Source organism: Theropithecus gelada, chromosome 2, assembly GCF_003255815.1.
Source record: "Theropithecus gelada isolate Dixy chromosome 2, Tgel_1.0, whole genome shotgun sequence".
NCBI lineage: Eukaryota > Metazoa > Chordata > Mammalia > Primates > Cercopithecidae > Theropithecus > Theropithecus gelada.
Window position 1 is genome coordinate 61,848,449 of NC_037669.1, and position 16,458 is coordinate 61,864,906.

The following is a 16,458-nucleotide window of genomic DNA, read 5'->3' on the forward strand; positions in this document are numbered from 1 at the left end:
GTGGCACAATCTCGGCTCACTGCAACCTCCACCTCCCAGGCTCATGCAATTCTTGTGCCTCAGCCTCCCGAGTAGCAGGGACTACAGGTGCATGCCACTTTGTATTTTTAGTAGAGATGGGATTTCACCATGTTGCCCAGACTTCTCCCAAACTCCTAGGCTCAAGCGATCCACTTGCCGTGGCCTATCAAAGTGCTGGGATTACAGGTGTGAGCCACTGCGCCTGGCCTATATTTATTCTTAAACAATTCTTATTGTGTCCATTTAACAGAAGAGGAAAATGAAGATGTATAGAGATCAGCTGATTAGTAGTCAGGACTAGAATTCATCTCCTAACTTTCATATTTTTCTCATCTTTCCTTCTTAAAGCACACCTGTGACTCAGTGATTACAGTAGGAAACACAAACCCGTTTCTAAGGATTGGTAAACAAAAATGATAAAACAAACTGGGGTTAAAATCAACAAGATTCATATGAATTGCGCAACACTGGGCATATTCTCCTTCAAAACATCAAGGCCATATAGCCTACCTTTGCTGTCTAGAGGAGTGTGTATCTTGTTTGTAATAACTACTTGTTCATCCAATTTATCCTTAAATGAAATCTAAATAAGAAAATGAGTCAATTTGGAGGTACTGACAGAAGTGGGGATGGTATAAGAATTATTTTAGATGCAAAGAGAAATAACTGTGAAACCTTTTAAAAAATAGGAAGTGCTGAATAAATGTAATAAAGGGAAACAGGATGGAAGTGCTACTGCTAACAATTTTTGTTTTAAAGAATTTGTAAAATTGGTTAAAAAGAAATCTCAAGTCTTTTTATCCCCAAATTTATCCATCTAAAAAACTGGGTCTGGGCACAGTGGCTCACACCTGAAATCCCAGCAATTGGGAGGCTGATGCAGGAGAATAGATTTGAGTGCAGTAGTTTGAGACCAGCCTAAGCAACACAGCAAGACCTGTCTCTACAAAAAATTTTAGATAATTAGCTGGGTGTGGGGGCCTGTGCCTGTGGTCTCAGCTACTCAACAGGCTGAGGTGGGAAGACTGCTTGAGCCCAGGAGGTCGAGGCTGCAGTGAGCTGTGATTGTACCACTGCACTCCAGCCTGGGTGACAGAGTGAGACCCTGTCTCAGAAAAAAAAAAAAAAGGGCAGCAAGTGAGGAGGCTCCCTATAATCCTCAGTTACTGGTTTTTTGAAAGCACTGTGTAAACTTTACAAAGTCTGTGACTATAGTCAAGCAGAATCTACTGCTTTCCAAAGTGTACCACAATGCTACACAGATGATTTTAGGTAATACAGATTGATGCATTTTATTTTTATAACTAATATATTTTTAATGTGTGTTAGGGAAAATATATATACAACCAGCACAACAGACTTTTTTTTTTTTTTGAGATCGAGTCTCACTGTCGCCCAGGCTGGAGTTCAGCGGTGTCTTCTTGGCTCACTGCAACCTCTACCTCCTGGGCTCAAGCGATCCTCCCACCTCAGCCTTCCGAGTCGCTAGGACTACAGGCATGCACCACCACGCCAGGCTAATTTTTGTATATTTTGTAGAGAGGGGGTTTCGCCACGTTGCCCAAGCTGGTCTGGAACTCCTGGGCTCAAGTGATCCACCCAACTCCACCTCCCACAGTGCTGAGATTACAGGCGTGAGCCACCAAATCTGGCCCGGACATACCATTTCACAGATACTATTCCTTAGGATGAGTTTAAAAAAACCTAACTGTGATTCGATATAAAGAAAAATACTAACAATAGTACAGTGGGCCGAGGTTAAGGAAACACTGCCACAATATATCATTTGTAGTAGTGTCTGAATGAGAACTTAGATGTTCCTTGCCACAGTGCTGTGTCCAGTATGCTGAATTCCCAATGTCTCTGAGCCAAGCATCCAATATGGTACCTGTACTGACTGCTTGCCAGCCCACGGAGAACGGAGTCCTGGCTTGAATGACATACATGGTGATGGGGCTGTGGTTGTCAGGCCCGGGTCTCCAGGAGAGCTGAGCAGTGGTGTCTGTGATTTCATCTATTGTCACAGCCTCTGGGGGACCTGGAGGACCTGGGAAAGAGTAAGACCCCCAGAACTGGAACAGTGTATTCAAACACCCACGTGAAGGATCCACATATTTGAGTGGGGCATTGACCCATTCATTTATTTACCCATTCACAGATTCATCACTTGTCAAATCCTTTTTGAATCCTACTATGTGCTGGGAACTTTCTTGGGCTTGGAAACCACAGAGATGAATGAGACACAGCCCCTTCCTTCTAGGGTCCCAGAGTTTAATATGAAAAACGAATAGGTAAACAAATAATTACAATTGAATACTTAATGTTAATAGGGAATACTGGGGTACCATAAGAGCCCACATTCATTAATTCATTATCTATCTATAGGTTCCTACTATGGGTCAGACACTGTTATTTGAGGATACGGTAGTGAGAAAAGATAGATATTGCTCCTGATTTCATAAAGAGTATAGTCTGCTGGAAACGGTTATTTCTACCACTGAGAATATAGATTTAAGCACAAATGGCTTTAAAACTTTGAAGGTTACAGTATTGCTCTGCACATTCTGCTGCACTGTAATTACTAGCACTCTCTTCACCCCCAACCCTGCATCCCATATGAGCACACACTTGCGTGCAAGGGAACTGCTGTGAAAATGGCCGGTGCGCAAGAGTCAAAGCGCTCCCTTCTTCAAAGCAATTTCAAAATTGGGCTTTATTCTAAAGACTCTCATTTGTAGTTTCTGCAAGTCATACCTGTATTTTTCTGCTTCTCTTCCTGATGTTCATTATTTCTGTCCATGTACTTAAACCATGGAAAGGGGAGGAAATCAGATTTAAATGAAGGCTTGAAACTAATAAAGAATTAGAAGGATGGAAAGCAGCTGGCAGGCAAAGACAAAATATCAACAGAGCCAGAGCAAAGACCCGCAGCTATCCCACTTTCCAACATGAAAATCTCTTACCAGGCAGTCAAATGCATTTTTAACAAGGTACAATTGACCACCTCAGGAGGGAAGGTGATGGTGAGGGGACATAATGACAAACCTCATGCCCATTAGACGGGCATAAGGAGATGTTCCTAGGAGGGGTTTGCTAATCCCCAGTCTAGCAATCAAATGTACTACCCAAATACTATCGGGCCATGTCACAGGGACAGGGAGAAAAGAGACCTCTCACAGAGCAGTGCAAAGTTAACAGCAATTTCCTGAAGTTAGACTTTGTTCTAGGATTCACTCCTTCACCGTTTTCGTGATGCCCTAAATTCTCTTTCCTTTTTTAAAAATCACTTTTATAGACCCACAGGTGAGACTAAATTTATCTTCTCCCTCCCACTCTTGAATGAAATGTCTGGAAATCTGTATCCTGGAACTGATTAATTTTCCATGGTGACATTTCAGCATGTCAGTCTAATGTCACCTAGAGCGAGCTAATGTAACCTTTGGTCTTGCAACCCCTTTTAACCAGATAAAGTCTTGAAGACAATATAATTTTTTTCACCAGTTTTCTCATCCGAGCATTCCCCACCTTTTTTCTTTATGGATGCTGCACTGATGGCCTTTAAAATCTAAGTACCACAGATAGAAAAGTGTTTCCCTCTAAACTCTTCAAAGAATTAAATCGATAGGAAATATCTGAGTCCATTGTTGGCCTCTCTATAGGAAGGAAATGAAGGGCTGGTATGAATTTGGCCACTGGAGAGAAGATGGTACTTTCCTGGATTTGTTTCTTTTTTTATCTTCCTGCCACCCGCTCCTACCCATGCATAGATATGACCTTACAGAATGTTTACCAACTTTGTTTTAGGGAAGTTGACTCCCTCTTTCAAAATGAAAAATGTACAAATGTTTGCCCTCTGAACAAAATGATAACAAACTCAGGGGCATGTAGAAGATTTTGTTTCAGGCAACGGCAAAGGGATGATTAGTTTGATTCTGGGGTCTGCTTCTCCCTCACGAAGGATGGACTTTCTGGCTGCCATTAGAGTGCTATAGGTTAAATAGAGCAGCCCTCAGCAAATCAAAGGATCTGGAGCCAAGACTCAAAGCCGCTATAGGTTTCAAATATGAAAATCTCTTTCAGGGTGGTGAAATACATTCCTGCCTCCCCCTCTGTAATGTACAAGAAGAGCTGCAAGGGCAGAGCCGAAGGAGATAACATGAAAGATTATGGTTTTAAATGGCATATTAATTTATTGGCCTTATTAACTGATTAGACTAGATTTTCTTTTAGACTGCATTTGCAAATTCCTCCTGGTATTTAATGTTATTTTCTGTGAAATGAAGTATACAATATCATTTAAGAACTTCAAGTATTACTGATTTAAATATTCATTAGTCTAATTTATTGGTGTTTTAACTGCTAATCTGAACATTATCCTAATTAAATAGAGGATAAATTTTCAACAACAGAATTCTTTTGTCCCCAAGGGGAGGGCAGACCAGCCTGGTGTATTTTAAAATGGAAATAAACACATTTCTATAAGTTATTCTGTGGGCAGATCTACCTAGGTTGAAAGTTTTTTCTCATTTCTAGCCCTTGTCTGCACTGTTACTGAAAGGTTTTTTAAAGGCAATTTAAAGGGGAACAAAGCAGACACATTGGAATCGCTATTTTTCTGGAACCTCTCTTCACAATTAGTTTAAGTTGCTAACTCCCACACATTTCTCCCCCTTACATTATGCCTAGAGGATATAGCAACACTCTTTATGGCTTCCAATAATACCTTGTTCTCTGTGCATGCAGATTAACCCTGCCTCCAATTCTCATACCCTAAATTTTTATTTTCTTGCATTCGAAGTTTTGCCATGCACTCTGCCAGCTGGCCAAAGATGCCTGAACACCAACAGTTAGGGATTCTGATGAAGGAGATTCTAGCCAAGAGATTATTTTGATGTCTGGATTGGCCTCTCTTTTAATGCTATAGAAAACCCCTGAGCATGCATAGGTTGGATTCTGTTAGGTACACTGGTTTGTGAAGATTTTAATTTTCATTTAAAAATATTTCTTAAAAGTCCTTTTACAGTTCCTTTGCCAACTGGTTTGTTGAGGCTTGGAATGTACTCAGTTGGTGCTACTCAGCCGGGGGGTGGGGGTCATAGCTCTTAGGTCCAAATTAGGTCATGCTGATAATATTCAAAAGAATCTCACAAATGTTAGTATTTACATCAGCTCTTAGCTCATTTACTACATCCCAGGCAGTCAGGAAGTGTCCTCTCCCAAAACCCTGTTTTAGAAACTGAACAGCACTGTGAAGTTTAGGGGAAAAAAGGAAACTCGGATAAACCTGATGATTTTACTTAAGCTGCTGTTATACTAATTCAATTTAGCCCAGAGGAAACATAAAAAGGGGCAGTTTAATCCCTCTTTAAACTATCTGCTTTTGTTCACCTAAATTTGTTCTAGAAGGTCATATCAACTCCAACAGCTGTAATCGGGTACTCGATTTACTCGATTATCCTTTTAGTGTAAAGTTACTGGATGTGTTCGGTGCATTTTCTGACAACCCCCACTGAGGAACTGTACATGCACCAGAAACTTCTGTGGACTGTTAGCCACTGTTTACAATGTTCAGCGTCTGCCTGACTTTTTCCCATAATTCTAAACCACTAAGGTTTTTGAAACGCTGTGCTACAGTAGAGATCATGAAAATATTTCAAGAGCAACAACAACAACAACAACAACAAAATCCAATACCTCTTACAATCAGGTCTGCAGCAGCAGAGAGCCTGTCCACACTTGTTTGGACCATGCAGACATATTTCCCAGCATGCTTCAGTTGGATGTTTCGGATCATCAAATCACCAGCTGAATCCTGCTGATAAAGTAGGGGAAAGTGGCTACAATTACTTTTTAATGAGCTCTAAATATCATTATCACATGAAGGACACTGTGACTAATGGATTTATTTTACACTGGCTGATGAAAACATTAGTGATGCAAGCCATGGCCTATTAAAAATATGTGAGCCTGCCTGAGAGATAAGAACACCAACATTTTCAGAACACATCTTCGACAAGACCTCAGGTGTCTGGCTTCTCTGAGTCTCTGGAGCAGTTTGCCACCCACGTTGGAAGGATGTAACTTACATATTACGTAAGTACTATGCACTACGATGGCTCTTGATCTAGTTTTGTGAATTTCTTCAGAAATGCCCTCAGCCTAGAGCCTTGGTTGGCATTCTGATACTTTAGAACTCTGTATTTGGAAAATGGAAGCAAGCCCACATGTGGAGGTATCTGCATTTTACCTCACAACCCTTTCTTACAGCCAGCATTTTTATTGCTTCCAGGTTTGAATTAAAGGATTAGGAAGACCAGATTCTCCAAGGAAATCTTGCACCACCTAGTATGGAACGGTGCTAATTTGTTTTCCAAATGCCAAATGCATGTTTGATTAGCAGATGAATAGGACTAATTACATCCTGGTTTAGATGTCTTTGTGCCCCAGAAATATTTCTACAGTGTTCGCCAACACAGTACTTTTAATAAATGTGAGGAGATGATTCCACAGGCGATCACAAAGGCAGCATTTTACCTGAAGAACACTGCTACACCTTGAAGTTTGGTTCACAGTTCTGTTAATCTAAAGTTTGGAGAATAGCTGCTTGAGGAAGAGACCACTCTAGAGGCCAGATTTGAAAAACTACACTTCATTCTAAACCCGTAATGGATGACAAGATAATTTAGGATATATTGGCCCTCTTTCATTTTCCCATTCCAAATTATACAATAGGAAATTGACACAGACTCTTCTGTTGCTATTTCTCCAATGACAATAGTAATGGATGATGCTTAATGGTATTTACTATATGACAGGCAGCTTCTAAGTGCTTTACTTGGATTAAACTCACTAAATACTCACATGTCCTCTGAGGCAGGTATTCTTGTGATCCTTATTTTACAGATGATGAAATTCTAGCACAAAGAGGTTAGGAGACTTGCCTAAAGTCACATAGCTAGAAAATGGCAGAGCCAGGATTTGAGCCATATAGTCCCTGTTCTTAACAATAACACTGGACTAGCATCCAGAAAGACCATATCCTCATGCTATTTCAAAACTAATATGTACTTGGTTATCTCCATCCAAGTATAGAGTGTCACATTCACAGGATAATGGAAGAGATAGATTTGCCAATTAGAAATAGGATTAGAAGAGATGCCAAAGCATGGAGTGAAGGAAGAGCTACAGTTTTGATGCTTAGCTGTCTTGGGCTGATTTCTGCTGTGTGATTTCATCTAAATCTCTTAATCTCTCTTGGCCTTAATTTACTGACTTTTGAAAGACCTTTATTGACCTATGTGCTAGGTTGTGAAAATCAAATGAGATAATCTGTGTATGTGAAAATCTTCTGAAAACTGTGAAGCATAGATTAACTCTAAACTGTTATTACTGATGGCCATGATCCATTTTCTTTGTGAAACAAACATGTCAAAGATGTTAAATCTAATTCAGGTAAAGCTATGGTATGTTAACCCAAAACGTCTTTTGTTTGTAACACTTGGCTTCTCATCCAGATGCCACTGTTTACGGATCAAGTCTTATAATTGCTCAATAAAATGAGAAAATAATTGTTAACCTATTTGACAAGATTTCTGTGAGGATTAAGGAGTTATTACAGTCATCCTTTGGTAGACACAGGGGATTGGACTCAGGACCCGTAGTACACTAAAATCCGCACATACTCAAGTCATGCAGTCACTCCTCTGGAACCTGAGTATATGACAAGTCAGTCCTCCATATATGCGGGTTTTATTTTTATTTTTATTTTTTTTGAGACGGAGTCTCGCTCTGTCGCCCAGGCTGGAGTGCAGTGGCCGGATCTCAGCTCACTGCAAGCTCCGCCTCCCGGGTTTACGCCATTCTCCTGCCTCAGCCTCCCGAGTAGCTGGGACTACAGGCGCCCACCACCTCGCCCGGCTAGTTTTTTGTATTTTTTAGTAGAGACGGGGTTTCCCCGGGTTAGCCAGGATGGTCTCGATCTCCTGACCTCGTGATCCGCCCGTCTCGGCCTCCCAAAGTGCTGGGATTACAGGCTTGAGCCACCGCGCCCGGCCTATATGCGGGTTTTAAATCCCATGAATATTGTATTTGCAATCTGAGTGTGGTAGAAAAAAATCCACATGTAAGTGGACCCATACAGCTCAAACCCATGTTGTCCAAGGGTCAAGTGTATATAAGAAAGTACTTGATAAATGATGAGGCACTTTGCAAATATAAGGAATTATCACTATTATCATCATTATTAAGATTATTGTTACTTTACCTAAGAAATTTCACATATTGGGACTTTGAATACAGGTTTAAATAAAAAATATGTCCTTGGGGATGTGTGCAGGGAAGGTGCACATTGGCCTGAGGGAAATGCCTACACCATCTCACTAATTCACATTATTCATCAAGGGCTTAAATGTCAAAGAAACTTGTAGCCTGGATATTTCAGAGCACAGCAACCTATTAATAGAAAATCTTGAATTTGCGATTTAGAGAGTACTCTAGTTATTTACACATTTTGACTGGATTTGTGTTTTTAAAGTAAAACTGAAACAAAGAAAAAAATAGGAGTGAGGTAAGAGTCTCATCAAAGCAGACCACAATAACTTTCTCTTTCCCTTTGAAGTCATCCAGACCCAACTATTAACTAAGATCTACATTTTTTATGTTCCTACCAAAGAAAACGACAGCATCTGCTTATTTTCCACCACTGCAGTCTGTTGTGTTCCTGACAGAATACTCAGTGGGGATGGGGGTATCAGAGGACAATGAAATAATAACTTTCCTGAAACCTCCATAGGTTAACTCTATACCAAACATCATCTCCACCATGCTGACCCAGGAAGCTGAAACTGAAATAGGCTTGACTTCAGAATTGCACTTGCTTTTCTCTTCTATTGTCAAGTCCTGACTCCATAGACATTAATGATCCTAGTGGCTAATACACTTAAATCTCACATGCGGTTGTGCTGTTCTTAATTTTCTATGTATTTCTCAGCAGGAGTTGATTAGTGTTAGCATTAGTTTAACAGAGGAAACAGACATTTCCCATATGAAAGATGAATGTGAGCAGCTCTACGGACGGCTGTCTTTACAAAAGGGTGGTCATCAGTGTTTGATTCATTAGGGTGTCCCTGTTTCTGCCTTAGCCCTGGCACCATTCTGGCAGAAAGGCTACATGTGTCTGAATGGTAGGACATCCACTTCGATTGCTCAGGCATCTGTTTGGATTGGTTGGTGCTTGCACCATTCTGAGATTTAGCATTTTTAATCTCTCTCCTGCCCAAGAAATTGGTTTTAATGTGAGAACATTCAGCTTAATTTATGAAGAATGTTCTCGATTTATACTTTCCTGTTATTACAATCAATGTTACCCTTCCTTCAGTTGATACCACCATTAAAGTTTATCAAGTACTTCTTTTGTGGTAGACATTGGGCTATGTACTTTTCTAGACCTCAAGATATTCAATATCTCCAATGTCTTTGTGAGGTAGTTAATATTTCTCTCACTTAGCCAATGTTATTAAGCTGAACCATGTGAAAGAGGTCCAGAATGGTTTACTTTGGCAATTTCATATAGCCTTTCTCAACCAGGGTCCCAAGAGATAATCCCTAGTGAACCCAGGCATCCACTGATGTAACTAATTAACTTCTTTCCTGTGCCATCTAAAGTTGTACCAATCAGATACCACTCTTGGCATAGAATTGAGACAACAGTCATTGAAATTGTTTTTGGCGTTCTGTGACTCAACTGCAAAAACCCTGTTTGATAAAGGTAGTAAGAATGTAATGAACAGGGCTAGTACTGTACTTGGGTGGAAAATATGCTCTCACTATATCATATGGATGACTTTAGGCCACTTATTCTCAACATAAAGGGGGTGGACAGATTTTTATGGCAGCCTAGAAAGTGGGGAGGGCTCTTCAAGTCAGGGCCCCATTTTTATATTCTGCTATGTTTTGGTTGGACTCCTTCATAAAAATGGCAGTCAGAGTCAATCTTTATTGTCAATGGGACCATAGAGCTGTGTTAGAGCAGAAAAATTTTTTTTGACAATGATTGTCATAGACATAAATTGTTTTCAGATTTAACCTCTTCTTGTTATGTGTTCAATGATAATACATAGTTACGGAAAGTAAGGCATTTTGAAAATCCAATCATTTTGAATTCAAATTACCTGGAGATAGTAAATAACCCAATCAGACTTTCAAATTCAAGAAAGAAAACCCTAAATTCACAATGATGAGCCTTCTACAAGGTCAAAGGGAGTTTAATTAGCAGCCTAAAAGCAGAAGGAATCCATCCTTAAGCTATTTTCTTAATCAGATTCTAGGGTATATGATATGATATGTGACACAGAGTTTGAGATTTGAAGTTTTAAGCAGAGTTCCGCAATTCAGTAGCTATGAGGCCAAGGCAAGTCATCCAATGTCTGTGACCCTTAGTTTCTAATCCATACACAGGAATGAATAATTAACCTGTAGGATTGGTGCCAGTTAGAGAGCAGTCCTGCCATACAGGTTGTTCAATGAGTGGTGCCACATTTATTGTGCAAAAAGGAGCAGGAATTAACCAAGAGTTTCTTGCCATAAGATTACTTGAACAAAATTCTAAAATAGTAACTTTAAATATATTGTTAAGTTGGTCCAAACAAGTTAGTCTGAGTCAGTTTCGAGAAGTTCATTTGCACACTGTGTTTCCTGTGGATAGTTTGATATTAATACTTACCCCTCCAACTCTTTCAAAGTGGTCCCCATCTCTGTCAAAGTCTATCAGGTGTCCATTAAATGACCAAGTAAACACGATGTCCAGCGAGTGATCATGCGTTACCTGGCACGGCAAAACAATGCTTTCTCCAACAGTGACATCCATACTGGAAGGGGGTACCATGACCCTTGTTGGATCTGGAGAGTTAAAATAAAACAAACAATAACAACAACAAAGTCTGTGAGCTCGTGAGGAAATAAAATGTAGACTCCAAGAGCAGGATGAAATACTAAGTAATTTTGCTTTATTTTTTCTGAGGCTGTGACCAGCAAACCTCAGTCATCTGGGAAGCTCAGACTCAGGCCAGGAGGTCATTTTTAATATGAAAAGAAGAAAACACTCATTACGTGAACCTTCTCAGAGCAACAGAACTCAGTCAGGGAGCATGGAGGTGAGATCTCTAAAGATGTTCATGGAAGGGCTTACTTTCTGGCAGCCTGCTCTGAATTGCTTCTTTGAAAAGGTTTTCATCTCTCTCCAGTTTCACTAGAAAGCTACATTTCAGCTGAGTGCAAACAGGAAAAATCCATGTTGACTTGAAGTTTGTTGGGCTCTTTTTTTCTATTATAAAAGTAATAAATGTTTTAGCACAGGGAATTTCCTAAATTAAAAGAAAATTAAAAGAAGGAATGGAAAAACAAATCCTGGCCGGGCGCGGTGGCTCAAGCCTGTAATCCCAGCACTTTGGCAGGCCGAGATGGGCGGATCACGAGGTCAGGAGATCGAGACCATCCTGGCTAACACGTTGAAACCCCGTCTCTACTCAAAAAAATACAAAAAAACTAGCCGGGCGCGGTGGCGGGCGCCTGTAGTACCAGCTACTCGGGAGGCTGAGGCAGGAGAATGGCGTAAACCCGGGAGGCGGAGATCCGGCCACTGCACTCCAGCCTGGGCGACAGAGCGAGACTCCGTCCCAAAAAAAAAAAAAAAAAAAAGAAAAAGAAAAAGAAAAACAAATCCTATCTGGATAAAACATCTATTTTCGTGGTGGTATAATTTCCCCCAGTCTTTTCGGTTCATAGTTTTTCAGTTGTTTTGTTTTACACCATTAAAAACATGAGACACATACAATTTTCCTTTTTCTCCTCAATATTATATCAGCATGTTTATTCCTTTGTCAACATATTTTTATAATCTGCCTTAAGCTTATAGTTTTAACAATTTTGAAACTAGTTGGCATTTTAGCAAATTTTATTAGACATTTTTCTAATATTTCTAATTAGAAATCATAAATAATGCTGCAATGAACATCATTGACAAAATGATATAGGTATATTACTTTTTTTTAAATAAGGAACATCAATTAGCTTTAAAATTCACCCTTTACATTATAGTTAAAACTGGGAATAGAATGGGCTTGCTTAGCTGAGACAGCTTATGAACTCTAAAACTACATTCACACCCATAGTCCCTTATTTTTGTGCAACATGATTTCATAAATGGTGTCAGAGAGTACACACGTGAGAAGCAGTTTGGATTCAATGTAAAGGCCATATGCATGCCTAAAGAATACAATTCTGAATTAGGCCATATTCCAGAAATTTCTATATATCAAACCACATCGAGCCAATCAAACAATTACAAAGAAGACAAACCAAAACCAAACCAAATAATGAAAGAACACTGACTAATCCTCTCCCATAGTCATGGGATTGCATTTCAGGCTATGAGGTATATAAATATTTATTCAGGGGATCTCTTGGATTAAAATATCAGCTGGGAATTTTGAAATTATATCTGATAGGAGAATTTTTGTGAGTCTTACTTACTGATAACCCATGCTAAAATTTCCTCTTTAAAGAGAGTATTTAAAACATTTTTTTCTATCCTTTTATTCAACTACAGAAAGAAAATCTCTCAGATAGCTAGAAAAGGGAAATCTCTGTCCTAAATAGGTTATAATCTAGTAGTGGGATATACTTTTGCTGTTTTCTAAAAATAGGAAAAGATCATGATAAACAGATGAATGTGCTTTCAGTCACTGTTAAATGAGTGATGTCCATGAAATGAGAAGTGAACAACAGGTACTGCCAGCAAAGAGGTAATGGGGTAGAAAACCCCTGATTTGAAAACCCGAGGCTTTTGAGGGCTACATAATAAAAATCTGCTATGTTGATTCACTTACCATCAGGAATAGATAGTGATTAAGTTTTTTATTTTATTTTATTTTAAATGAGGAAAAGAGGTAAGTACAAATATTATTCTAAGCAAACATCAAGGAGTAGCCCCATTTTGACTTAACATGTCATTTGACGTTTTTTAATTTACATTTTCTGCAAGTAAAAAATGAAGACTGAAACAGATCCCAGGCTAAAATAATATATCTCTATGGGTTTTATTTGATAAAGATGTTGCCTAATTCTACTTTAAATAGCTGCCCACTGATTCTGCAATTTAGATTTTCATTTTAATTCATTTATTTGTTGATTTATCCACCAAGCATGGATTGTGTTTACACAGATAACAGACATAACAGAGGCTGAGGGAATAAGAACATTCATAATAAGTGAGTCCGTTAGCACTGTTAGGCACTTTACATGAATTATTTCATTTATTCCTAACAAATAGGTACTATTATCATCCCTATTTAACCGATGAACAGACTGATGTCTAAGAGTCGTTAAGATATTGTCTATTGTGCGATTCTGCCTTTCTTTTCACTGAAAACATGATATGCACATGCAAATCATGCAGAGAATAAGTCTAAGGGCATAATATAGCAATTTGCACTCTTGATTATATGTAGTCAACTGAAGATATTCAAATGCAGAAGGAATTTAAAGAATTTCTGCCATGGGGTGCAGATGGTTGCAGAGGGCTTCACTGCATGAGTAATGAAGTTACTGCCTTAGGTAACAAGCAGTGATGATTTTATGCCAAAATGCTGGCTCTAGCTCTAAGCCTACACATCAAACTTATGAGTGCGGAGTCAAATGTCCAGTCTCCAGTCCCCAAACCTGTCTCCCTATCTCCTGACAACTTCTGGGCAAGAAGCAAGGAGATGGCACATACCCCAAAGCCTAGAGCCGTGTGAAATTCTGGCTCACGTTTCTGAATGACATTTCTCTCATAAAGAAACGTTCACCTCTTTATGCACATGTAGGGATCTGGGACAGATTTTTATTATTGGTAAACTTAGCTGTCTTTTAACCAAGGACCAGAGAAGTTCCCTGAATCAAGGATTATGTTGGTACAGTTGTTGTGCTGACAGCTGCTGATTCATTAACTCAGCACTTGTCGCCGATTCATGTGCTGAGCCCTGAAGTAGCAAGAATCAATGCAACGTCATGTACTGTACACATACCAGAGAGGTCTCCTAGGGACAAGAAAAGATTAAACTAAAGAGGTTCAAAAATCTCATTAGCGACTTGGTTTTCTCAAAGTGTATGTTTGTTCTCTTGTTTTCTGTGTTGTGAATTTTGATGCTTTTTACTTGATTAATTTCCTAAAATTTGAATACAAACCCTGTATACAAACAGATGGCTTCCCGCAAAACAAACTGTCTCCTCTCCTTTGGTTTTAATTCATCAAGATCAGGAAGAACCTATATTTATGACTTCTGTTCTGAAGAGTCACTTCAGCTATTGTTCTGTGCATAGAAATCTCAAAGGCAATTAGAACTCAAGATGTGAACTGATGGCTGGATTTGGATGTAATTAAATAGCAACAATAAATAGGACCAACAACATCCCTAAACTTTCCTACTTGTGGTTGGTTCATACTGTGTAGAATGATAAATTCTGAACTCCAGAGGACCGATGCTTAAAAACATATATATTTACCAAGTGCTTAATTCTCCTAGAGTAAAAATGAAAAATTCTTTTACTTTCTATGGTGTTTTCTATAATGTACAAATGACAAAAGGTAAACTAAGTGCTTTGTTTTAAGGATTATAACCATGAGGAAGAGTTAATTATTAACCATTATTTTTAATAATATTAACTACTCAGTTAATAATCAGATCCACAATTAGATGTATAAATCACAACACGTATCCAAGCCTTATTACATTTTCACTTTCACTGTTGGTGGAAAAACTTTCTGATTTATAGCTTTTGTTATCTCTAAAAAGAAGTGTTTTGGGGTCCATTGGATAAGAATTCTATTTTTAAAACACTGCAATGTTTTATGTTTTTTATTTTTTGACAGGGTCTTGTTCTGTTGCCCAAGCTGGAGTGCAACAGCATGATCAAAGCTCACCATAACTTCAAATTCTTGGGCTCAAGCAATCCTCCCATCAAGGTAGGACTAGAGGCACGCAACACCACATCCGGCTATTCTATTCTATTCTATTCTATTCTATTCTATTCTATTCTATTGTTTAGATGAGGTCTCATTCTCTCCCTGTGGTTGCAGTGCAGAGGCGCAATCTTGGCTCACTGCAACCTCCCTATCTCAGGTTCAAACGATCCTCCCATCTCAGCCTCCTGAGTAGCTGAGACCACAGGTGCACACCACCATGCCCAGCTAATTCCATTTTTTTTTTGTATTCTTGGTAGAGACAGGGTTTTTGCCATGTTGCCCCGGCTGGTCTCAAGCTCCTGAGTTCAGGCAATCTGCCTGCCTCAGCCTCCCAAAGTGCTGGGATTACAGGCATGAGCCACTGGTGCCTGGCTAATGTTTTATTATTTTGTAGACACAGGGTCTTGCTACGCTGCTCAGGTTGGTCTCAAATTCCCGGCCTCAAGAGATCCTCCGGCCTTGGCCTCCCAAAGTGCTGGGATTACAGGCGTGAGCCACCATACCTGGCTGATAGTTCTTATTATCTCCAAAAATAAGTGCTTTTGGGTCCTCAGGATAAGAATTCCATTTCAATGTTGCTTTCCTGATACCCTATCAATTCTTCTATTTTAGTTTATAATTTCTTTATCTTTCATTTACAGTGCCAAGATATTCATTTGTGCCTATCACGATAGTATTTAATGTGTGTTTTAGTCATCTTCATTCGTGGAAGGAGACTCATCCCTTTTGTTAACAAATGTTTTGACTGTAATGGTTTTGATGATGCCTTTCAGTAGGATTGTATCTTTTTTCCTTAAATTAGTTTTTATAGGGAGAATTTAAAAGTGGGATTCTTCAAAGGTCTGGAGCTAGTCAAAGAACAGACAGCAAGCTCACCTCAAATGATACAAGGGGACTGGTCAGATAATTATTTTTAATAATATTTAAATGCCACAGCAAAGACTGCTGATTAATGATGACAATAATCCTGAGATAGCATCTCTAGGGATGAATTTCAACATTCTATAGTTGGTACCCTCTTTTCAATAAAAATCAATGCAAGATAAACTGTATCAATTCTGCATAAAACACACATCTAAAAGGCATACCCTAAACATTAGATGAGAATCAAGATTCACAGTGATTTCAAGCGGGACCAACCTTTTCACCTAGGCAAACTTTAATAGGGGTAAAGGCAAAAAACTACACTTAAAAAATCAGCTACTAGGCACATACTGGGGGATTGGCAGCTCACATAGATAAGACCTGAGCATTTCAGTGTGCACGGAGTCCGTGCAGCTGGCAAAGAAAGGGAATGCAATCTTAGGCTGCATTAATAACACATGATGTTCCAATTTAGGGAGGTAATAATCTGGTTGTATTTTGCATTAGTCAGACCACAGCTTATGAGGAACATGTTTTAGATTCATTGATACATTAGTATACCTGGGTTAGTG

The 16,458-nt window shown here is 39.2% G+C and overlaps 1 protein-coding gene across 4 annotated transcripts in view; it reads right to left on the reverse strand.

Annotated features, from left to right (window-relative positions):
- The window catches only part of CNTN4 (contactin 4), a 998,936-nt gene that overhangs the window by 22,750 nt on the left and 959,728 nt on the right, over nt 1–16,458 (reverse strand). For 3 of the 4 annotated variants that reach the window (XM_025375521.1, XM_025375524.1, XM_025375523.1), the window contains 3 exons: nt 10,742–10,917; nt 5,716–5,836; nt 1,910–2,068 (listed from right to left, as the gene is read on the reverse strand). In XM_025375521.1, the coding sequence (XP_025231306.1) occupies nt 1,910–2,068; nt 5,716–5,836; nt 10,742–10,917 (456 nt within the window). The remainder of the gene's footprint in view (nt 1–1,909; nt 2,069–5,715; nt 5,837–10,741; nt 10,918–16,458) is intronic. The other variant, XM_025375525.1, reaches the window with a different exon arrangement.